Genomic DNA, 23,511 nt, shown 5'->3' with positions numbered 1-23,511 from the left:
TTAGAAGGACTTTCGATGAACATGTGCTTTTTAACATGAATACATATTTTAAAATAAAAGCTTCCCCTGAGATTAAATACTGCTATGCCAAAGATGTACATCCTTTTCACACATTCAGTCTTGCAGAGTTTTTTGTTAGAAATTCCTACGTCTTGTCATTTTAATTGAAATTGACATGGCACACGCGCTGGTGTAGATACATAAAACCAGTTCAGCTTGCACTACAATAACATACAAATTGAAATCAGATTGGTACGTTTACTTAATAGTTTTACTTTGTGCAGATGTTTTAATTTAATGCACAAAGGTTTGAAAATCCTTATGCATGTGTTTTTACTCAAAAACTGAAAATAATTATAATTGGTTATTCTGTGACTGAATTTGTTTTGAATGTGAATATTACCAATAACAAAGATCATCATTTTATGCTGTAGCTAAAAATTACATATAAATAATCAGTTTTTGACATTTAATCGTTTATTTTCTATATATCTACCACCCAAAATAATAAAACAGAAATAATTCTTCATCATCTCATCTGTCTGTCATAGTTTGAAATAGGTATGACACGTACGCACTCAAACAGGGAGTTGACCTAGGTGCCTCTGTTTCGCCAATATTATGTAGATAGTACGAAACAACAGGAATTCATAATACACGCTGATATGTACACAATCGACAACATTAACAATTGTAAATAAAATACTTCTGATGTACAGGTTACTTAATATAGGTGGTGTTGAAATAGTTTAGGTTGAGAACAGATTTGTTACTATAGCATTTCGTGATGATTATGTCCCAAGTTTATTCTTTTTTTTCAAATTAAAGAAATAATTGATGGTTGGTAGTCAATTTTTGCGTGTTTACCATCTCCATGTTTGTAGATGTGATGTCTAATTTACAAATGAAGTATTTTGTTTGTCTGACCTCTGAAGTTAATAAGACACACACTTATTCTATTATAACTATTTACATTTATTGCAATTTTTTTTATAGAAAATCTTTCAATAAAAGCTTTTGTTATCCAACAATTAAAATAGATTATCTTTACAGTTATTATTGGATGTTAAAATATCAAAATGTTTAATATGAATATTGCAAGAATAAAGAGTCTCCTAAATATTAAAAGATCAACAATATATTTAAAGCAAATATAAGGGACAACCCCAACAATCGCACTTCTTGAGGATAGTATGAACAGCATCTAATTTACAACTGATGAAACGATTATTCTCCCAAAGTCAATGTGCAGACAACTTTTCAGGCTAAAATGAGAAAAGAAAGAAATATTTAATTATTTATTTTGTTTTATTCTAAATCCAATTAATATTTGATGAACTTTTGTGCTGTAATTTAGTATTTTGAAATATTTATTTACATTTAAATATTGACTACTACATATTTACAACGTTATTGTTACCTAAAAGCTCTGCAATTTCTTTCTGGCTGTTTTTTTTAAATTCATTATTTGCTTATTTTATATGTACAGTATTATCTCCATTGAAATTCAGTCACTAATACCCATGCATTGTCATTTTTAAAGCAATTTAAATTTCCCATTGATTTATTATATGTTTTATATTGATAATTATTATTTAAACATTCTTACCTTATAATTGAGATCAAACAAAATTGTTTATCATGCATATTTTAATCTTTGTAGTATTTGATGTACAAATACATGACAGTACTGCAGCTGTGAGTCGACATTCTCAGGAACGAAAAAGAACCAGCATTCCTCAAATTAACCTAAAAATGACACCAACCTTAATTAGTATGAATTGGGTTATCATTATTGATACAAACTTTATGTGACAAAAAAAATGTGATGTGCCCATATATGGACATGATGATGTCATATCACTACCATATCTGGGCATATCACTACCATATTTGGGCACATCAAACTGTTTTTGTCAAACTAGTTTGATAGTGTAGACAGAGCTTTACATATTGCCTAGCAAAATTCCAGAGTTTACCCACATCATACAAAACATAGGTGTTGATGCCCCAGTGTGTTTTGCTTGGCTATGTGGATAGTGTATTATATGTATATTTACATTGCGAGTGTGTTTGAGTGTTATTCAGATTGTTGGTCCTTGTTGCTAAACTTTCATAGGTCCCAAATACTATTTAATTCTTAATGTTGTAATGTTATATAATATTGTAATTATTGTCTAAATTGAAATTAATTGTATTTCAACTAATGAAGTAAAAATCTTACTTTTTAAAAATGATTAGTCGACTCCCTCTAATTTGGAATGTTTATATTTATTGCACAATCCGTGAATGCTCATCAAAACAATTCTATATTTCAAGTCACGCAATTAGCTTAAATTATATTTGCAGCTCATCAATTTCTTTGCAACAATTAAACCGTTTATCAGTAATTTTTTCACTGTGTCCACTGTAAAGAAAAAATAAGAGTTTTTTTTTATCAATACATCAGTAGTATATTTATAGGGTTACAGAAGGTGCAATAGTCCTTTGTAATGTCTATTGAGATATAAATTATTTTTATATAAAGATGTGTAAATTTCATATTTGTATACTGTATTTCGTATGACATACAAATTGCTATAGATAGGATATCTATACTATGGGTATCAAAGAAGCAACTTTAATTCTATTCTCAAATGTCAACATGTGAATAGTATATTCTTTAATGAAAAGAAAAAAGTGTATAAATTTGCTATAAAATTACCTGCAAATTTGTTTGTCATCTCGGTTAGTCTTCAATTATTATGTCTTTTTCTACTGCAAAAAAAAAAAAAAAATAATTGTGTAAATCTTATTAATTTTTTTTAGCATTTATTATTCAGCTAAATAATTACATTGCATTACTATAGTAAATTGTATAGTACTAGATGGTCGTGCCCACAGATGGTTCTCAAATACATAATAATTTCAGCGTTAAAAAACTGGCGATTTCAAATGTACGTACCGCAGGACAATAATACATGTCGTGTACAGGAACGAATAAATAGACACTGTGATTTATGTACTCAACTAAAATTAGCACCCTATTACTTCCGAAAGAGAAACTTGTCACAAAATAAGACCAATTGTTTAAGTCAAATTTAAACAAACTTAATTTGTGTTTTGTATGTAACATTAGGGTTGAGGGATGGGGAAGAGGATGGGTGCAAAGAGGAACAATGTTAAAATATATTCTTTATCCATTTAGTAACGAAATATTAATTGCTTTCATGTTTTACAAATAATATACCACTAAACACAGTAAAACATTGCGATGTAATACTTTGTTGAAACTATCACCGTCCTAGTCGATTGAAATAGTACAGCACATGTAACGATACATCACTACGACGTGTATATGTTTATAATATAATGTAAAACAATTTGAAAACCACCTCTATTCGGGGAAAATCATAAATTCGATTTAATCGTCAATAAATATTAAATTATCTAACTCAACTTAATTAGTAGGCCTAATGGTTTTCAATTGTTTCTTAGAGCCAATTCATAATTAAGTTGGTTCCTACCCTACCCACCAAAGTTGTTCTGCGTTTAAGGCATGTGATGTACCGTAGGCCTATTCTCTACTGGTTTTACAACGCTACTCATGCCAGTGAGGGAAAGGTGATGATGTGGGTGGTTTAACTGCAATAATAAAGATTTGTACATAATATACGGCGAGTGAAAACGCTAGCTCATTATCCGTTTAAAAAAAATTATATCCAACCTCTGCAGCACAGATTGAAAACAAAAATGGATCGAATTTCGAGTATACAGTACTGTACTTGCCTTTACGACGCCTGAGGGAATAGACACTTGTGAAACAGAGATTGGAATGTTCCATTCATTGCAAATCAATACATTTGTATAATCGTATATTAAATCTATCAAAATTGTATTTTTTAAAGAAAATCGGCCTGTCTTCAACATTATAATGCTGTACTCTAGCTGTTCAACCAGTTTTCAGCTATTAAAAACAATTATCGTAGGAGGAGATAGGAAAATGCGAAGCCTCCTCGTATTTTTGTGGCGGGTATTTTTCAAGATGGACATCCATTAGACAGTGCATACCACGATCGGATAACACCTCTATTTGGGGCAAATCGTTGAACCTAAATTCGTTTTAATCGTCAATAACTAATTACCTAACTCAATTTAATTAGTAAACAGGGTTACATCAGATGGTTAAAATCAGTACCGAAATTATGAACCAACTTTATATACCATCGAGTAGAAATTCTAGAAATAAACCGAGATTTACCGAATTTTGCCCTTACGTAAATTTATATATAGATAATGATAATATAATCAATGGTTTACATATGATGTACAAATGTACAAACTTACCTATATGTTCAATAGATCTCTCACTTTTATTTACATTGTTATTGTGAATATTGGTTATTGTTGAGTTAATTTCAAAGATGTTTGTTTTCAGGTGATCTGTTGCTATGGACGGAGAATTATCTGGTAGAGACATTATAGTGTCGTCATCAAATTCAAGTATGGCATCATCGGAGCTTTCAATGGTAGTGATGGACGGAGATCCCCAAACATCTGAATCAGAAAGAAGATGAACATCAAATAAATTAATGTGGTTTCTGTTTCTAATTAATAGAAGTTTTGAAAAGTTCTAAATCTTGAGTAGGTAAGTTTTTAGTTTTGATTATGTACACAAAACATTTTTGCTACTTTTACAGATGTTGTTTGAGATGTTGGTTAACACTGTACTTGTTATTGTGTAGTGTTTGGCTGGCAGAAGTGGCTTGGTTGACAGGATTGTTTTTGTTGGTCAGTTTTTGATTGGTGAGCAGTTATTGAATTGCTGGTTAGTTTGAATGGTCAGCAGCCACTGGATTGTTTTGTCATTCGGATGGTAGAAGAATTGATTGTTTTGAAAAAATGTAAGTTCTTTGAATTAATTTGTTATTCATTAATAGATCGGATATTTATTGATTGCCATTAGTTGATAGAGAGATTTGATTCAAACTTGTTTTAGCTATGAATGAATTAAGTTAACAGATTAATGAATGATGAAAGAACAATTGTATGAATGAAAAATGTAATGAATAACTTCAAATTAAATGAATATTCATTTATAATTAATGAATAAATAATGAGCTGATTCATTTGTCAACCTACATGCTACATGCAAATGAGCCATGCAAGACTTTGTACTAAATGCGTTATTTATAACGCATCTGTATTTCCCACTGTCCTCTATGTTCACATTCAGTATTGTGATGGTTGATATCCATAATCCCTCATCGACATTCATGCTACTTTGACCTTTGATCACATGACCTTTAAAGTACCAATCAGTAGTTGGTGTTGGCATGCCGGTGAACGTGCAAGTGAAAGTTGCGTTATCACCTACATTTACAGAAACAGTTTCTGGTTTTTCTACTATGCTGACAGGTGCTGTAAAAATAGTTAATGGAGTTGTTAATAATTTTATTATTATTATTATTAATAATTTTATTTACTTATTATCTAATTATTTCACTACTCAAAATGCAGCATTCAAAATTAATATCAAACTTAAACTTTAACAGTAACAGCAGTATTTTATAATAAATTATTATTTAATAATTCATTATATAATATTTGTTTGTGTTATTGATAAATTTTAAGATAAACACATCCTGCACATGTCAAGCAAATACAGTATGGCAGTATAATTGATATACTTTATACATAACTTAACAACGAATTATGAGTAAATTTTAAATTGAGACTTGTTATTATTTATTTTTCACAAATCAAACAAAGTAATGTACAAAAGAAGACATACAATGTGTGAATGTAGATCAAAATATGTAAAAAAAAGAGAAAAGCCAAGCTTAGCAACAGAACTACTTCATCTATGACAGCAAAATATTGAGCATGTTACCTTCAAGGGACTTTCTTCTCCGTAGTAAGTAAGGTGGTACACTGCCCTCCTCACCAGTGCAACATTCTGGGCTAGGCATGGACTGAACAATGCATACATTGTTATTCTCAGCCTCTACAAGCTTGACTAACTCGCCTTTGCTTAGTTCTAGCCCACACATTCCTCCGGCGATAAAGTCATCAGATATTTCGTATAACCCACCGATTTCTAGATCTTCACAATTCTGGATTAAGACATGTATTGCATATAAGCAAAGCTACAATTAATAGCCAGTTAAGAGTGGCACTATTTTTACATACAATAGACCAAAATATGAGTACAGAATTATTACAACCAGAATAATTGATATTGTTTGATGTACAGAAAAATAAAACAAATTTGCTGGGACAACTCTAGCCTAAGCGACTATAACTCATCTGCATCACCTACTACAACATTTACAAAACTTCTACTCAAAAATGCTTAACAATTTAGCTTAATTTGAAAAATGTAGTTGATTTCATGTAACAAGGATTTTTCTGAAATTTGATAAACTATCATATCGAAATAAGGTACTGTAGTTGTTTCATACATTTTCTCTGTCTTTCATAATTATTTGGTTGACAAGCAAAATTATTATTGTATACAGTTTGAGAGAGAAAAAAAGCAAACTACAGTATACATTTCTTCATATTAAAAGCAAACTCAAAACATTTCTGTTACAAAAGCATAATGGCATAGTATAGAAAAAATGAGTCTTCAAACATGTTCCAAAGAGAATTTAGAGGAACTTAATGTACTGGTATGTAATGGTAATATTAATGTGATATTGTTATATAAGCCGGTAATCATTTACAAATGCTCATCTGGGCAGAGAGCAGACATAAATCCAATCCGTTTCAAATGTCTTACTCCCACCAGCTCTGTTACCTAATTTTACTGTTTTGTAGCAAAGACAAATGTCAGTATCATGCAAGTGCTTGTAAATGTGCAAGTTAATCTAGCATAGCCTTTTTACTTACATCCCGTGGTGGGGAATCTCTGTCGAGGCTTGTGAAACTGTCACCATGGAGACGAGCTGGTACGGATAACGATGACGTGGCACCTAAACTTGATGTGGAAGTTTCATTGAATGTAAGGGATTCACTGGACTTGCTTAATAAACTGGAATTACTGAGTGTTCCTATAAAACAAATAATATCAAATATTTTGTACCTTTGTTCTATAAAGTTGATCACAGAACCTATTAGCTGGTCCTCTACTAGTAAATGAAGCAAATTTATTTGATTTAATAACAAACATAAGTCAGAATAAGGCTGAACTCGCTCTACACAATCATCCAAAATGTGGTTTTCTACTGGTATTTTCAATGACTCCAAATCAAAGTTTTAAAGATGGAGGTGCAGGGATAGAAGGGTTTTAAAAGAGGGAGGCAGTAGATTTAGGCGGGGGATAGACAGGCTTTAGTCCTTCCCTCCACCCCTAAAATTTAACAGCCATGTCTTTTTAAAATAAAATAATTACTATTTTTATTTTTCTGCAACCCAATGGATTGTTTTTATCATTTATGAAATATTTAGCCCCCCCTATAATGCTGGAGGAATCTATATAATATAGGTATTTATCTACTGATGTACAGTATCCCTTTTTGCATTGTGAATAAATAGCTACTCATAGATATAAATCAACAAACACATTACAAAGCTATACATAATTGATAGTTTAACATGCACAAATAAAAGAGTTACTAGAAAAAAGAAAATATAGAAATGTCCGTATAAAGTAAACTAAATTAAATTACCTAATTAGAAAGTAGAAACTGTAATTGTCAGAAAATGTCATGTTACAAAAGTAATATGTTTTTATTAGTAATATTTAGACAAAAGTAAAAAAAAAGTTCTATAGATAAAAGATATTAGAGAATTAGTTAACATATTAAAACCAGATAGACAGACAACATGCAACATCTATGGAGAGGGCGCACTACCTGGCTCGGAATTGAGTGATGAAATTGAACTGGCTGATCGTATAGAACTTCTTGTTTGATGTAATGCACCTGTTTTATAATAGGTAATATCAAAAGTTGAATGAGATGGGTGTTTAGAGTTTACTGATTTTCTGTTTTGATCTTTATTAAATTTTTCATTAAGATTTGGTGTTCATTAAATGGAAAAGTAGAGCTAACAATTTGTAATAAAGGGCATCTTTTTATAAGCTTTGTGTTTATTTTGTTATTACTTTCTTATTTTAGAGAGGGCAGGCTTTACAAAAGTGAAACCATCATAAGATTACACATTTTGTATGATCTTTTAAAAGAATACAGGTATTTTTACTATTGGTTTTAGTTATTATTTTTCTTTTTTTATACTGTAATGACATAATTTTGTCATCTTCAATAGGCCTACTATGAAAATACCATGTCAATAAACATTAATATTACAGCATAAACTTTAATACCATAAATCCTCTCCACGCTGGCTTTTGCTTCTAACATTTCCATTTGTTTCTGTTCAAGTAGACTTCTTATTTCTTTTACCCAAGCCTCTTTTACATACTTTGTTTTTGCCTATAAAACATAATCATTTCATAGGTGAATCAATTTTGAATAAGACTTAACTAATTGTATAATAGTGTATTTAACTGTGTATGTTTAAGTGTACCACCTTTTTGTAATATTGTATCATTATGTTCACTCTTACCTGTAATGTCATGCTAAGGGAAGATGATGCTTTGCCATACCACAATTCAAAACATCTTTCATCTCTAGATTCTTCTGTCATTCCTATGCCAGGTATCTAACATAAAATTAAATTACCTTAGTCAATAACATTTATTTTATTTTTTCAGGTATCTTACATAGCAAGACTGTTTTAATTATAGGAAGAAAATACAGTACTTCTAAACTAAGTTGTATTGAAGTTTGATGAACGGCGCTATGCTAATTCGGGAGAGCACTCCTGATAGTGAATCAGAACCGGAATTTAACCTAGAACAAATGGTCAAGATGCCACAACACATTCATTCAGTTGTAAGTTTATATCTACAGTAGTATTGTAGTAGTAGATACCATTGCTCGGTGAAATGGCGTAACAGCTCTGAATGTTCTCTGGCTAAATCCAAAGGCCCAAGAGCATGAGAAGCCCAATGCAACTACCCAGCGTTGGAGGGCCCCTAAACCATGAGCATTTTCCCCTTGTGTTATGCCATTGGCTCGGTGAGATCTGCATTCAAAGTATGAACTGTTAAAAGATGGCCTATACTGACATACATAACTTCTATATTGGATCACATTGTTGACGAAGGATAATGAAATTCTAATTTGCAAATAATATGTCTATTACCTGACTGGATACTTCATACAATTCATACAATGAAAAAGGAGCAATCTAGGTCTCTAGATACATTATGTTTTAATGTTTCTGCTCTAAAAGCACATTTTCATTTTTCTGAAGGTCATACAATGTTTTGTGTTCAAAACAATATCTATCAATTTATTAACCAGGATCATTGATATAATACATTCATAATTTGATTATTGCTATTTCAAAACATTCAAACATAAAAGTGTTTTATCTTTCAAAATAATGTCATAATATAATTGACATCACATTGATGTAGTTGGCACAAATGTTGGTTTTAAAATGTGCTGTATCACAACAATAACAATAACACAGTTGAGTTTGCCAAATAAAAAAACAATTGTTCTTTTTTTAGCTTCATTCATGTTCCAATAGGATGAATGTGAATGAATTTATTCTGTTATGATTGTGCCTTTTTATGTTTATATTAAGAAATGAAAAAAAATTGATGATCCCTCTAAAGCTCTCCCATAGATGTACAATAGATACCCAATATTCCTATTCAGGGGACCTATTTACTTTTTTGCGAGCGTTTACTTTTTTGTTTATATAACTTTTTTAAGATGTCAATTTGTCTCAGTTAAATGTACATAAGGACTTAGATGGAAATAAGTTACACTGAAAATGTGAAACTTTATCTAATTATCCTTGGTTCATTTTGTTCTGTTTCCATTGTTTGACACCTTCTGTTTTTTGTACTTTTCTGGTGTTGTCTTTTGAATTTGATGTACTGTTTGTCGTCTATTTTATAATGTATTTTATGTATGAACCAAATAAATTCAATCAATTCAATCAATCTATATTAAGGGGAAACTTCCCCATTAAATGGACAATTATGTTTAACATTACCAAAACTGGTATTCAAGGGACACCCCTATTAAGGGGTCACTGTTAGTTGGGCCCCCAAGGTGTCCTTAATAGGGGTTCTACTCTAAATTAGGAGTAGGCCTAGCAGTACCATTTTACACTTGTTTTGGAACATTTGTCACCTTATGGCACTGTTCCTTATATAACATACTCTATTTCAATATTCTTTCATTTTTACCAACAGTATCATTACTCCTATCGCCTCTCTCAGTTTGGTACTGGTTGTAATACTTGGTGTGAGTTCCCCCAGACCCACTTTGCGAGGTAAGTATGTATAAGCATGGAGTAAAAAACTCCATGGTATAAGTCTGAGCCACAGATACTTACCGTCATGTGGTTCTTGTAAGCATATGTAAACCCTTCAGAGCGGGGATCTTTCTTGATCTTAGTAAGCATAATAAGATCTTTAAATAGAAACACATGCCGTTCTTTTCCCCTCCCTTTCTGCTTTCCTGTCCACACTGTGTAGTCCTCCTGGCGATACAGCTTTCCAAGATCATTAATGTTGCCCTTGAAAAAAAGGTGAAAGCATATAATTGACAATTTAATCCGCAATGTTGTGTCCTAGTTATGTGGCAATTTGTTTTTAGTTGTTTCTTTGTTCAAATCAAAGCATAACCTATATTTGATATTAACTACTTTATATGCTATGATTTAATATAGCATTAATCTGTGTGTTGCCTTACACATAACTAATTCTTATTATAGTACATTAGTTTAGTAAACCTCAGTGTAGCAGCTAGGTCTGTGTGAATTATACACTGACCTGAATTTGCTTCTAAATAGCCAGTCTACCATATAGGACAAATACCTCATTATTTTAACTTAAAGCCATTAGTGAGAGGAAATGTAAAAAATACTATTATCATCATAAAGCAATATTGAGTTTACTATCAGGCCTACTGGGTTATATCGCCTTTTAATTTCCTGTCTAGTTCGGAGGAATGTTAGTCTTTTGTGTCTTAGAAATTCATCATTAGTATATTCTTATTCCAAATATATTAGTATATTGCAGGTTAGTTTTATTTGTATATATACTTACAGTTTTAAATTTAAAATTTTAATGTACATTTATTAAAGAAAGGATAATCAATTAAATAGTTATAACCAAATTTTGTAAAGTAGGTCAGATTGTGTGATTTCAGTAATTGATATATAGATCATATGTACTTGTAACCTGATTTTGTGACAAATGCATGTTAAAAATTAAACATTACCTAATTACTAGTATTCATGTCTCTATAGAATTCTATCGCAGATATATGAGAAGGAAACAGTAATTTGTCATAGATTAATGTCTTAACCTGAGTACCAATCATAAAGAGCACATTAGTTTTACCTGGAAGCCTTCGATGAGACTGATGTGCATTAAGTCATTAGCCCTTTTAGGTACTTGCATCATTACATTCAATGCCATCTAGAAAATTAAGAAATACAAGGTCAATATATGTGTCAATCAACTTATGATCAGCCTGTCATTATTAATAATTATATTGGAGAGATTCATGGTAGGCCAGGTGTAGACTTTCAGTGATAAATGGATTGATGATTTTAGGCATAGAATATATAATGTTTGATACTCTATCATCATCGTAATTATTCTATTAACATTATTGCTATCATTGTTATTTCATTTTGTTTTAATTATTATAAACAAGGCGCTCGCCTTATCTGAAATTCTCAATTTTCACCACCCACCCCAAGTTCCCAGCACAAATTGTCATATTTTTTATTAATAATTATATTATAAAGCATCTTTAAACTCTCACTACGGCCTTGATTAGCATCTACGCTAAAAAAAAAAATATTAAGATCCAGATGAAAGACCGTAAATTAAAACAAATATAGTAAGATCTATAAAATATAGAGTCCTGCAATGCCTACTTTACATGGATATGCAGTTTAACATTATTGTTCATTTTTACCTCTAGTTCAATACAGTCTTCTTTAGCTCTTGATGTATACTTCACAACCTCCTTAAGTAGAAGCTGGTACTTAGTAAGCCGTTGCACTGGTTTAATCAGATAATCTGATAAACTAAATTTATCCACTATGCCTTTACTACGAAGATATTCCTAAGATAATGTAAAAAAAAGCAATACATTTAAGCAAATTAAATCAATTTGTTCAATAATATCTAAATTGTGTTAATTGTATTAACTCTGTATGTCCATTGTTTTCTAAATTGATCATCCTGTTAATTTATAAGGTAATTGGGTGTGGTATGGAATATCCGTTTATGAAATTAAAATGTAGGCCTATTCAATCATACTCACATCAAAGCAGGCTTTGACAGTAGGTGTTAGGCAGTTCTCTGACCTCGGTTTGTTTTTGCAGTATTGCACGTGATATTCAAAATTGCATTGCTACAGAAAAAAAAAATGTAAACATTTCTTAAAGCGTCACTGTATATTATTATATGTTCAGTTGTTTTTTGAATAAAATAAATAGGATAAATATTTCCTTAGATGTTAAATGATATAGGAAATATACAGTATCTCTTCAACTTTATTTTACTATTATATATTATACTACTATAACGTTAAATAACCTTGTAAATTAATTTTGAGAACAAATTATTCTTACCCATTTAATGAAAGCTCTACCTACACTGTAAGCGTCATTTCCACACTCTTCTAACTCTTTTACAAAGGTGCTGTAAAAATTTGTGAATAATAAATAATGAAAAAGTGAAAATATACTTTATCATTAAATTGCATAAACATACTGTGTCTGTAAGCCTTTTATAGCCGGCTGTGTATTAGATTATTATATTTATTTAGTGCATTTAATATATTAAGCTTTAAAGATGCATTGTCCCCAAAAAACATGAAAAATGAAGAATAATAAAAAAAAGACTTTGAGTATGCAATTTCGCAGTTTTAATAAGTAAATTACTTGCGTAGAAAAAAAAACCGTTTTCACTTATAAAAAAGACAAAATGAACAGTTAAATTTAGCCAAAAACTCAATAATAATTATTTTCGGGCGTGGGGGTGGAAATATATCTTTAACATATGTAAAAAAAATCAAAAGAGATTACATAAATGTACAGACATGAAGTAATATTGATACATTTTTAGTAAATTGTCTCATTTTCACTTTGAATATCTGAGGAGTGCTTAGTATATTAACTCGCCTTTTTATTTCGTATAACAATGTCTACACAAAACATATAAACTATTCATAATTATAATAATCAGGTAAAAATTTGAAGACAAAAATATAGGTAAGATCAAGGGAATGTAATCTGAATCTGTCAAATAAAATAATGTGAAAAACAGGAAATTTTGTCTATCATAATATGGCCTATGGGATAGATTAAGGGAAAGTTTAAAGTCAATGATAATATGACAGACGAAACAGCAAGCCGTGTTTAAAGGAAGTTGGTAAATTGACACATGACCTATTTCTTCCTAGTTTCAAGAAAACTCTTCGCATATATTATTGCAAAGAAAATTGCTTGGCTTTAAGTGGTAGATGAAAATGTTAATACAACTCTCTTAGCAACAGGAAATTAAAGGCCATTCGTTATAATCAATGCAATCTGCTGACAATTTTTTAAAAAGAACTTTTTTCTGTTTTTCCATTCTTTTGTTTAATAAGTGCTTTGACGGCAATCTTAAACTCTGTCTATACTATCAAACTAGTTTGACAAAAAAGTGTGATGTGCCCAAATATGGTAGAGATATACCCAAATCTGGTAGTGATATGACATCATCATGTCCACATTTTGTGTCAGATAAAGCTTTGACAGCTTTGGCAATTGCAACGAAAGGAAATAGTAAAATAAATGTAGTCCCGATATTTATCTGCATGCGTTTATTAAACTGAAATTTTTACATTATAATATGAATATTTCTTGATTGCAGCAATTGTTTTCAATTGTAGACTTGATAGAAACATTTTTGTATTTTACAGAAATATAAAAAGACCTAAAACTATAATGATGAAATGTTTACAATGAAGTAACCTGAATTTTAAACATTTTAAAAATCTTAGTTTATATATGCATTATAACTATATTATGCATGTTTTAAAAAACAATGTTGGCGGAAATGTATTTTTGCTATATACAGTATGGACATGAATCTTGCAAGATGTTGTAAAAAAACAATCCTATTTTGCAGGTGTTTGTCGCAGTCATAGATTTATTGTAAACAACTTACTTTTTATGAAAGTCACAGATTTTCTCAAAATTTAAGAAGAGCACATCTTTTTTTCCTTTAACAGCTGGTGGTGCATTCTGGTCCTCAACCAATGGAAGGTATGTTTCTAAACAAAACATCATATTCTTTACAAAAGCTCTTTCTGTCTGCAGCAATTCTTCTAGAACATACCTAAAGAATAAAAACAATATTAATTTTTTATGGATGAATTATAAGCTTGGAGGTTCTAACTTTTAACAGCTATGTTTATACACTCTTTAGCCTATTGGAGGTAAATTGTGGTCTATCGGAGTTACATCAGGGGTAAGACTGTTAACATTACATCCTATATTTTACAGTTATATTATGATTGTTCATAGCAAAGTTCAAGTTTTTAAATATGGATGGGTTTCTTCGTTTATATAAAGCTATTATTCGTCCGACCTTGGAATACTGCAACGTTGTTTTTAACTCGCTGCATTGTAAGGAGGAAGACCTATTGGAAAAAGTCCAAGAACGTGCCACCAAGCTTATTTTTTCCATTTTTTCCATTCGTCATTTACCTTATTCTGAAAGGCTGAAAATTCTCAACCTATACTCTCGCATACAGAAGGCAAAGAGCTCATTTGATACAGATTTTTAAAATTTTACATGGAGTGGATAGTATTTCTGCTGATTCTTTTTTTGAGCGTGATGAAGATGTTAGAACACGTGGTCATTCTTTTAAATTAAAATTTAAGTTCTCACGCACAAATTGGATGAGGGACTCATTTGGTCGAAAAGCTATTATATTATGGAATTCGTTATCGGAGGATGTAGTAGCTTCAAGATCAACCAATCAATTTAAGTCCGGTCTTGAACGGGCATGGTCCAACCACCCTCTTAAATTTGCGCCATATTCAAGAGTTGATGTAATTATCAAAAGGGGCTTATAGGCATAGCCTAGCCTCGACTCCGGACCCAGCATTGCTGAGCTCCGTAAACAAGTAAAGAATTTGAATTGTTAAACATTATTTTATTATAGATATACTAACCTTCTTTTGATGAGAGCTTCTTGTTTTTTAGTTCCAGCTAAGTCAGAATCACTTTCATCCAATATTACTCTTGATATCATCCGGTTTAACGACTCGGTTTGTCCAGGAACCATGGTAGCACGGTCTTTCATGAGGTGGCTGGCAGGAACCCATCCTCGCCTTGGAGGGTTGACCTTTGTTGGTTTAGTTTGCACAAGCCATTCAATTGCACCATCTGAGTCTAAGATCTCTACATATTGTCCTTCGACTAATGGAATGTGATCAACATCTTCTTCAACTGGAATATAGGACGCTATTGCCACGCACATATCAAAACTCTGTATAAATAACATCAGAATTTTATTGGTATGTATATTACTATTTCTCTATTAATATGTTGTAATATAATTTATAAATAGCATGACAGTTATATTATGATTGTTCATAGCCATCAAAGAAATTAATATTGATAAACATTATGTAATATAGCAGAAAAAGTTGCAAACTTTTTATTAAATATAAAGTAATAACTTAATAAATTGAAACCAAGACTGATGACTCATTTCCATGCCTAGTTATAATAACTTTATCATTTCCACCAATAAAAAAATGAGCTAAGTTCAGTACATTTTCATACTACTAAAATTGAAGCAAGTATTGTATAGCATTTTAGACAAACTTGATAATTAAATTTCCATATAAACATAAATCTAATGTATATTAGATATGACCAAATTGTGCTGGTTTGATTCATAGAACAACTCTAATAAGCATTTGGTATCACTAGAGAAGCTGGTGGTTAACTGATTGCCTTCCAATAACAAGGTCCAGGGTTCAATCCTGACCTAATGACTTTTAAAACTCATGACTTTTAAATCAAATTAGATGATAAATTATAGTAGCGGATCCAGGATTTTGAAATAGTGGGTCAAACAATATCAGATATTAACATAATTTTGCTGGTTGGTTTGATTCAATGAACAGCATTGCTAAAAAGCTGTCTACGCTATAAAATTTTATGTGATGTGACAAATGTGATGTGCCTATATGGACATGATGATGTCATACCACTACCATATTTGGGCATATCACTACCATATTTTTGGACATCAAACTTTTTTGTCAAACTAGTTTGATAGTGTAGACAAAGCTTAAGATGGCAATATTTATTTTCCCCCTTGATCTACTCTTATATGCAGTAGAGTAATTTGGTTAAACATATTCCTCAAAGGAATTGCAGTTTCACTCCTGATAAAGTAGTAAAGTCAAAACTTGGTCAACGTTGCAATAACAACCTTCTCAAAAGGTGATATTATGAATGTTGGCTTTTCGCAAACTGATCAGTGGACAACATGAACAAAACTAGACAGTATAGAATATTTCTTTCCGATTTTTGTTATTAAAGCAAAACGTGTCATTTATGGAACATAGCCTATTTTCCTAGTCTTAATAAACATTACATATTAATAATAAATGAAATAATAAAACAATACTTTCAGGAAGTTTTACAGGTGTATTTGTGTAAACTGGTGATATCCTGGAAATTAATTAGTATTATTTAAAAACAGTAAAATGTGGAAATATGTATGAGAAAAGCCACCCTAACCAAGATTCAAACCCAGAATTTCCTCTTTTCATATGCAGAAAATCTACCATTAGCACACTGGATCAATCGATAATGCAAACATATAAACACATATTAATTGTTTGTGGTTTTTAAATACAAAAACACACTTACATCCTTTACATCATCTTGGTCAGAGTATTGCCTCATTGTCAACAACCTTTCTTTAGCACTCAGCTTTCTTTTCAGTTTGTTTTCCTGCATAGATTCAGCAGTTGGTACTATATTTAAGAAAAATATAAACTTAATAACTTATACAATTGTATCCAATGTGGAATAATTTATTGATATCAAATATAGGCGTGGAAACCAGATAATATATTGGCAATAAAAGTCAAATTTGTGCAAAACATATCATTTATAATTTCATTTAGCCAACAACAAATATGCATTCTGTTACCATAAGGCCCCAATTGTTTTTTGTTCACTAGAAAAACCCATTATAAACTTGCCTCAATTAAACAAACAATTTAACTTAATCATTATGACTCGTTACTGTGTCCTTCTTAAAAGAAATTAATGACAGTATTTTTCCTTCCGTAAAAAAGTTATACAATTAATAATTATTTTATGAATCAGGCGTTAAGTTACCAATTTCCGGGAAGAGTTCTTGAATGGCAAGTTTAACACTGTTCCTTTTGGATTGGCCACTATCATCTTCATCAAGCTTTTCCAGCAGAGAGGCAGGAACATAACCAATCTAAAGCAAAAATAACAATTGTGATCATATTGACAAAACTTAACAATAGAAAAATTAGTAGTAGTTATGATATGAATATAGTATCGTCTTGATATCAACACAAACCAATATGACTCGATGGCGTTGGGAATTTAAAATAAAAAAATTAAAACAAATAAACATTTACAATATTAAAATAAGATACCAAATTTAGTTTATTGTTTTCAGTCAATATGTGTTTTAAAACGGTAAGAAACTTTAAAGTAGATAAATGGATATCATAGGTTATAAGAAAATTAATTATAATGGTTTTATACAAACTACAATCACTTTAAGCATTAAAATATAAACGTTATTCATCCCACTATTTAGCCTTAATGACATCCTAAATTAAATATATCTTAATCTTCAAGGATTACAAATTTACAATAGGAAATAGAAGGTTGTTGGATAATTAAAATGACATATATAATCTATTACATACCATAGATGAATCTTCAATGTGTTTAATTAACCATCTCTCCTCAGATTGTGATTCTAGAACCTCTACTTCATCTCCTTGTTGGATGTTCAGTTTATCACTTTGGTAGTTTTCCAAAACAATATATCGACAAAACATTTCCTATCAAAAATCATATAATCAACTGTCAATAGTTTGTACAATGAAACAGCTTACATTTTAATATAATTGTATTTTGTTCAGATTTCAGAAGTATAATGCTTTTAATACTATGCTTTTCTTTTTAAACATATTTCAGAAGTTGCCTCAATCCTAACAACTTTGGATATGTATACATATTGATCTGTTGTTTTACTAACATTCCAATACATTTAATTCATTTAATCCTTTATTTAAAAACTTGGCAATAACAAGGATATAATAACAACAACTTCACAAAGTATGTGGTTCATATGGATTATGTATTAGTAAACTAATTTCTCAATAGTAGACTTTAGTTGGCTTTTCAAAGTTAGTTTGCATATTACATGCTAATGTAAGTAAACAAGTGAAAACTTATTTAGAAATGTTACCTCCTCTGCTCCTGATGTTGATAAGGAACCATTTCTTAACCTCTTTTCTTTATGTTCTTTCAGAAGTCTGGCAACAGTCTCTGTATCTTTTTTTGTTCTTGAGTCCCCTAGTTCCGAAGAAATCTCATCTTCTGTTACAGTTGCAGGGTCTTCTAATAAAAGTAGAGGTTGAGTTTTAAAAGGACTTTTAATTTTTAAAATGTTTGTTAAAACACTAGTAAGTCATAATATTTCTATATTATATTTTAATTCATGTACAAATTTAAAAATTAACCAAATTAATAAGTGAATATAATATCTTTTTGGCATTTCTCTATCTATTTTCTATTTAAAAATATGTACAATGAAAAGTTGTTTTGCATAGAAATGGCCTACAAAGAAACTAGCAGATTTGAAAACACAGTATAATTAAATTTCCTTTCACCTTTGGGAGTATATTAAAATGAGGTCAAGAGTTTCTCACCTTCTACGTTGAGGTATGCTTTACAGGAAACAGAACCATGACAGTTCTCTGCTTGACAAGTAAACTCTCCAGCATCAGCCGGTGTAGCTTCCGCCAAAATTAATGACCAGGTGTCATCTTCATCAAGAACATACTGATAATGCTGATCTTCTTGTAGCTCATTACCATCTCTAAACCATTTGATCTCTGGTTCTGGATTTCCAACCACTTTCACCTCTAACCTCACAGACTCACCATCTTGAACTTCAACAGGTGAGAGTGGTTGTATGAAGGTTGGGGCACTTTCAAAAGATGCTGATTCTGAACTTGACTGTGTTGATATAAGACTCTGTTCTGAACGTGAAGTACTTTTAGATTTAGAATCTAAAAGCTCTTCATCACATGAAGAGTCTTCCATGATTGGTAAACTAAAGACATCATCATCTTCATGGTCTGAAGAATTCAGTCGTTCAGCTCCAGTTTCAAAAGTAACATCCTCAACACTACTGTTAACATATTTTTTAGATACATCTGATAAACTAAGTGAACGGTTTTGTGTTTCAACTTCAATCTTTTCATTGCCTGTCTCTTCTGGTTTGGTAATATCTATAGAAACATTCAATCTTTCTAGCTGGTTCAAATGCACACTACCATCCATACTTAGTCTGTTATCAGGTTTTCTAGGAATGATAGTTTCTGTCCTTCTGCACATCATTGATTGACTTCTATTCACTGGTTTTGCCTTCTTTTCTTTTTCATCATGTTTAAATGTTAATCCAAATTCATGTACCTTCGAATTTCTTGGACTTGATTGAATTGTTGTCTCAAACATACTTATAAGTGAAGATATTGGTCGTTCACGTTGCTTCATCTTTTCTGGTATCTGTACAGACAGTTTATTTTCAGACATAAATTCATCTCGGTTTTCTTGATCACTGACTGTTGTTTTGTATTCATTTAATTGTTCACTAGTGGTTACATGATTGTTCAAATTATTTTCATTTTCTTGTGTTGGTTCAATTGGATTTTCAACAACTTGCTTCCCAATAGAATCTTTCTCCTCTTCAGTTTTCCTGCTGTCGGCTTCATCATTACCTTTGACAATTTCCTGATCATATTCATCACCTTTTTGTTCCTTGTAAATAGTATCAATTACACTTTGTTTAATCTCTTTCTCTTCAACTATCTGCTGATCACTAAATTGTGTTCTAGGTAATATCAAGCTCTGGGTACGGCTTGGTACTGTCCTAGGTTCACCTGTACTTTTCTTGTGATTTACCCTTTGAGCTTGCCAACTTAAATACCTAGGATCTTTACTAATAAATGAATGTGACTTTCGTCTAATAGGAATTCTTGCAGACATACTTCTGGAAAGTGAGCTTTTTACCATCTCCTCCTGCTTTTCAGATATTATATTTTCATTGCTCTGAACATTTTCATCTTTGATTTCCTTTATTGCTTCCAAAATATGTTCATTTGACACAGGAGTTGGTGCTTCAGAAGAAATCACATTTTGTTTATCCATTGATTCATTATCATGTGAGTTGTTTTTGTCAATTGTTTGAGACAATAGTACATGTTCTGGTTCTATAGATAATTCATTCTCATCATTTGTGTGTTCATTGATTCTAATCTGTTCTAGATCATCTTTTTTATCTAGCACATTAGCATCATCTTGAGATGTACTTTCAGTATTGTCATCAGTTGTTTGTTCAACATTACACAAGTCAATTGTAAGTGACTGAACAACTTTTGTTGGTTCTATTTTTGAATTATTGTCCACATGTTGAACGTCATTTGCATCTGTTACTTGTTCTGTGTTATATAAATCCAATTGAAGCAGAGTAACAATTTCAGGTTCATTTGGAGAAGGCATGAAACTATCGGTTTGTTTCAGTTCATTTGATTGAGTTGACTCTTTAGCCTGCTTTCTTCTTTCTGACAAACATCTTTTCAGTAATACATCTGGATCTGTTGAATTCCTTTTCAATTTGTCATGTGATGTTTGCACTGGTCTTTGAATTCGATCAGACTGACTTCTTGATAGCTTTACAGTTGGTTTTAGTTGTTGTTGTTCAAGAAGCATTGCATTACCAAGAAAGCCAGAGAGTATATTTCTTGCTTTAACTTTCTTTAAGGTTGTTGAAGCTTCTTTTTCTTCTTTCGGTTCCTCATTAACAAATACAGTAGGAACAGTTGGTGAAGGTAATTGTATGGGTATTATTATTTCCTGATGTGTGTCAAGAATCTTGGAATTTACAGTCTCTTGTTGTGTTTCTGTAGTCTTCTGTAGGTTGTCCTCTTTAGTAGAAAACAAAAGTGTATTAGTGGAAGAAATTGAAATTACTGGTTGATGTATGGGTATTCTAATTTCAGAATGGAATTCTTCTACAACTACATCATTCTTCTGGTCAGATGTTGGTCTTAATTCTAAAGTGTCGTCTGATGTATTTTCTAAACAGTTTTCTACAGAACTACAGCACCTCACTTCTTTAGAAACAATGGGATTCAAAAATTCTGCTGATTCCTGCAGCATGATTTCATGTAGTACATCATCAAATATCTCCAGGTCTATATTGTTTGTCTGGGAAGCATTCTCTGATGCTACTTTGATAATTTCATTTAGAACTTTATGCGATAGACTACTTCCATGGTGAACATTTGTATCAAGCATTTCTTTAGTTTTATATTTGTTCATAGATTTTGTGACATCTTTTATTCGAAGAGCTGCATCAATTAATATCTCAGCTACAACATTGTCGGCAAAAGAGCTCACATTTTTCAAATAATGTGTATGGTTCTTTGCTGCGTTTCCAATTGTAGCAATTTTTTGTGTAGTTGAGTTCTGAGTAGTAGTGTTTATTTTACTAGTTGAATAGTCGTAGAGTCCTTCAATGACAATTTGGCTTGATAAAACATCAGCCATCATTTCTACTGATGAGTCTTTGTTCTTTGACTCTGCTTCCTTGATCATTTCATAAGGATTACTAATATCTAATAAATTAGCTGCCATTTCAGGAAATTTGGGATCATGCCGTTTTAACCGTATTTTCTGATTTTGTCGTGGACTTGAAACATGTTCTAGGTTTACTGAAGAAGATGATCGATTAAGAATTTCAATGTCTGAAATGTCGTCATCTAATGATACTTCAGGTTGATCTGCATGGCCTGTTTCTTTTAAATCAACTGATAAAGTATTATCTTCTATAGAAAGTGGTGTATTGCAACTTGATCCAGTCACACTGAGTGTTCTTATAGACAATTCCTGATCATCAATTACAGAAGATCCTGAACTTGAAAGGCCTGACCTCAGCTCCTCTAAACGCATCCTCAATTCTTTCTCACCCTCACTATCTAAAGATGCAAGATTAAGAACAGTATTTACAATGTCCATACAAGAGTCAACTTTTTCAGAAAGTCTACTTGCTCTTTCCATGTCATCTTCAGAGTTTTGTGGGTGGTTATAAGTTCTGGTAGTTGAGTACTGATAACTTCTGATATTCATTATATCATCGTCTGAATCTAACTCCACTGAATTCTGTGCCAACTGTAAGGAATGAAGAAGTTGATCTGTGCTATCAGAAGAATCATCTGTAGCATTTCCATTATCAAGATCGTAGGATCTTGGCGATTTGGGATCCAATTCCATATGTCTTGCCAATTTTATTGGAGTAAATTTTATATCAATTTTTCTCTGTATTGGTTCATTATTCATGGTAAATTTCTTTTCCACACAAAATGAATGAGTGGACGGTTCATCACTCACTTCTTTAATATCTATCGATTCAAAATTGTCTTTTATTGTTTCCTCACATGTTTCTTTTTTAGAACTGTTTCCTTCTATATTGATATTCATTCCAGGAGATATGCATTGCAGAGTAATATTGTCACTAAGTTTAATATGGCTTGAATCTTCACTTTGAGCATGTCCATTCATTTCTTTTGAAATAGCACCATCATGTTCAATACTTGTTGTTTCTAGTACCTCAGAATGCACATTATTAATGTTATCGTCTCTTTGTAAATTTAGTAGTAAAACTGTTGACTCATGTGTTGTTTCAGACGATTCTAGATCATTGTTTTCAGTAATTTTGTTTGTATTATCAAGAGTCATTTTTGATTCAACTGTGGTCACCACAGGTAATTCTCTTTGAATAGTTCTAGTAATACTTTCAGTTTTTGTTGAAATTGTCATTGGAGAAATTACAGAATCTACAATAAAACTGTTTTCCTTGCGATCTGAAAAATGAAACAAAAAGCACATTATTAAAAATATATTTAACATTGAACTCAAATAACAATATTGAAAAATTTTTTAATATATCCATATGTTTAAACAGAACAACGTAAACATTTCTGTCACCAATGAATTATGATATTTGAAATTGCAAAAATATTACAGTATACAGTTTTTGAAATTATCAATATTTAACTAAGAAGGCCTTAACCACAAAATCATTGATGTACAAGTGTTAAGCTTAATCTACACTATCAAAC

The 23,511-nt window shown here is 31.1% G+C and overlaps 1 protein-coding gene and 1 long non-coding RNA gene across 10 annotated transcripts in view; one reads left to right on the top strand and one right to left on the bottom strand.

Moving 5' to 3' along the window:
• Nucleotides 1–573: 573 nt before the first annotated feature.
• Nucleotides 574–23,511, bottom strand: part of LOC140040440 (uncharacterized) — a 37,783-nt gene continuing 14,845 nt past the window's right edge. For 3 of the 7 annotated variants that reach the window (XM_072086383.1, XM_072086386.1, XM_072086385.1), the window contains 23 exons: nucleotides 19,036–23,253; nucleotides 18,573–18,724; nucleotides 18,025–18,162; nucleotides 17,453–17,561; nucleotides 16,976–17,082; nucleotides 15,259–15,575; nucleotides 14,246–14,416; nucleotides 12,664–12,733; nucleotides 12,354–12,443; nucleotides 12,003–12,152; nucleotides 11,417–11,494; nucleotides 10,405–10,587; nucleotides 8,551–8,646; nucleotides 8,309–8,417; nucleotides 7,839–7,907; nucleotides 6,874–7,034; nucleotides 5,873–6,095; nucleotides 5,122–5,400; nucleotides 4,327–4,536; nucleotides 2,705–2,757; nucleotides 2,225–2,407; nucleotides 1,610–1,749; nucleotides 574–1,265 (listed from right to left, as the gene is read on the bottom strand). In XM_072086383.1, the coding sequence (XP_071942484.1) occupies nucleotides 2,729–2,757; nucleotides 4,327–4,536; nucleotides 5,122–5,400; nucleotides 5,873–6,095; nucleotides 6,874–7,034; nucleotides 7,839–7,907; nucleotides 8,309–8,417; nucleotides 8,551–8,646; nucleotides 10,405–10,587; nucleotides 11,417–11,494; nucleotides 12,003–12,152; nucleotides 12,354–12,443; nucleotides 12,664–12,733; nucleotides 14,246–14,416; nucleotides 15,259–15,575; nucleotides 16,976–17,082; nucleotides 17,453–17,561; nucleotides 18,025–18,162; nucleotides 18,573–18,724; nucleotides 19,036–23,253 (6,959 nt within the window). In that variant the 3' untranslated portion in view covers nucleotides 574–1,265; nucleotides 1,610–1,749; nucleotides 2,225–2,407; nucleotides 2,705–2,728. Of the gene's footprint in view, nucleotides 1,266–1,609; nucleotides 1,750–2,224; nucleotides 2,408–2,704; nucleotides 2,758–4,326; nucleotides 4,537–5,121; nucleotides 5,401–5,872; nucleotides 6,096–6,873; nucleotides 7,035–7,838; nucleotides 7,908–8,308; nucleotides 8,418–8,550; nucleotides 8,647–10,404; nucleotides 10,588–11,416; nucleotides 11,495–12,002; nucleotides 12,153–12,353; nucleotides 12,444–12,663; nucleotides 12,734–14,245; nucleotides 14,417–15,258; nucleotides 15,576–16,975; nucleotides 17,083–17,452; nucleotides 17,562–18,024; nucleotides 18,163–18,572; nucleotides 18,725–19,035; nucleotides 23,254–23,511 lie in introns of those variants that run through there. The other 4 variants (XM_072086384.1, XM_072086387.1, XM_072086389.1 and 1 more) reach the window with 4 other exon arrangements.
• Nucleotides 8,717–23,511, top strand: part of LOC140040452 (uncharacterized) — a 54,862-nt gene continuing 40,067 nt past the window's right edge. For 2 of the 3 annotated variants that reach the window (XR_011842715.1, XR_011842717.1), the window contains exon 1: nucleotides 15,472–15,603. This is a non-coding gene — a long non-coding RNA (uncharacterized lncRNA). Of the gene's footprint in view, nucleotides 8,880–10,261; nucleotides 10,342–15,471; nucleotides 15,604–23,511 lie in introns of those variants that run through there. The other variant, XR_011842716.1, reaches the window with a different exon arrangement.

Source organism: Antedon mediterranea, chromosome 2, assembly GCF_964355755.1.
Source record: "Antedon mediterranea chromosome 2, ecAntMedi1.1, whole genome shotgun sequence".
In the NCBI taxonomy this organism is placed as follows: Eukaryota; Metazoa; Echinodermata; class Crinoidea; order Comatulida; family Antedonidae; genus Antedon; species Antedon mediterranea.
The sequence above is the reverse complement of the archived record's forward strand: the minus strand, read 5'-3'. Positions and strand labels throughout refer to the sequence as shown.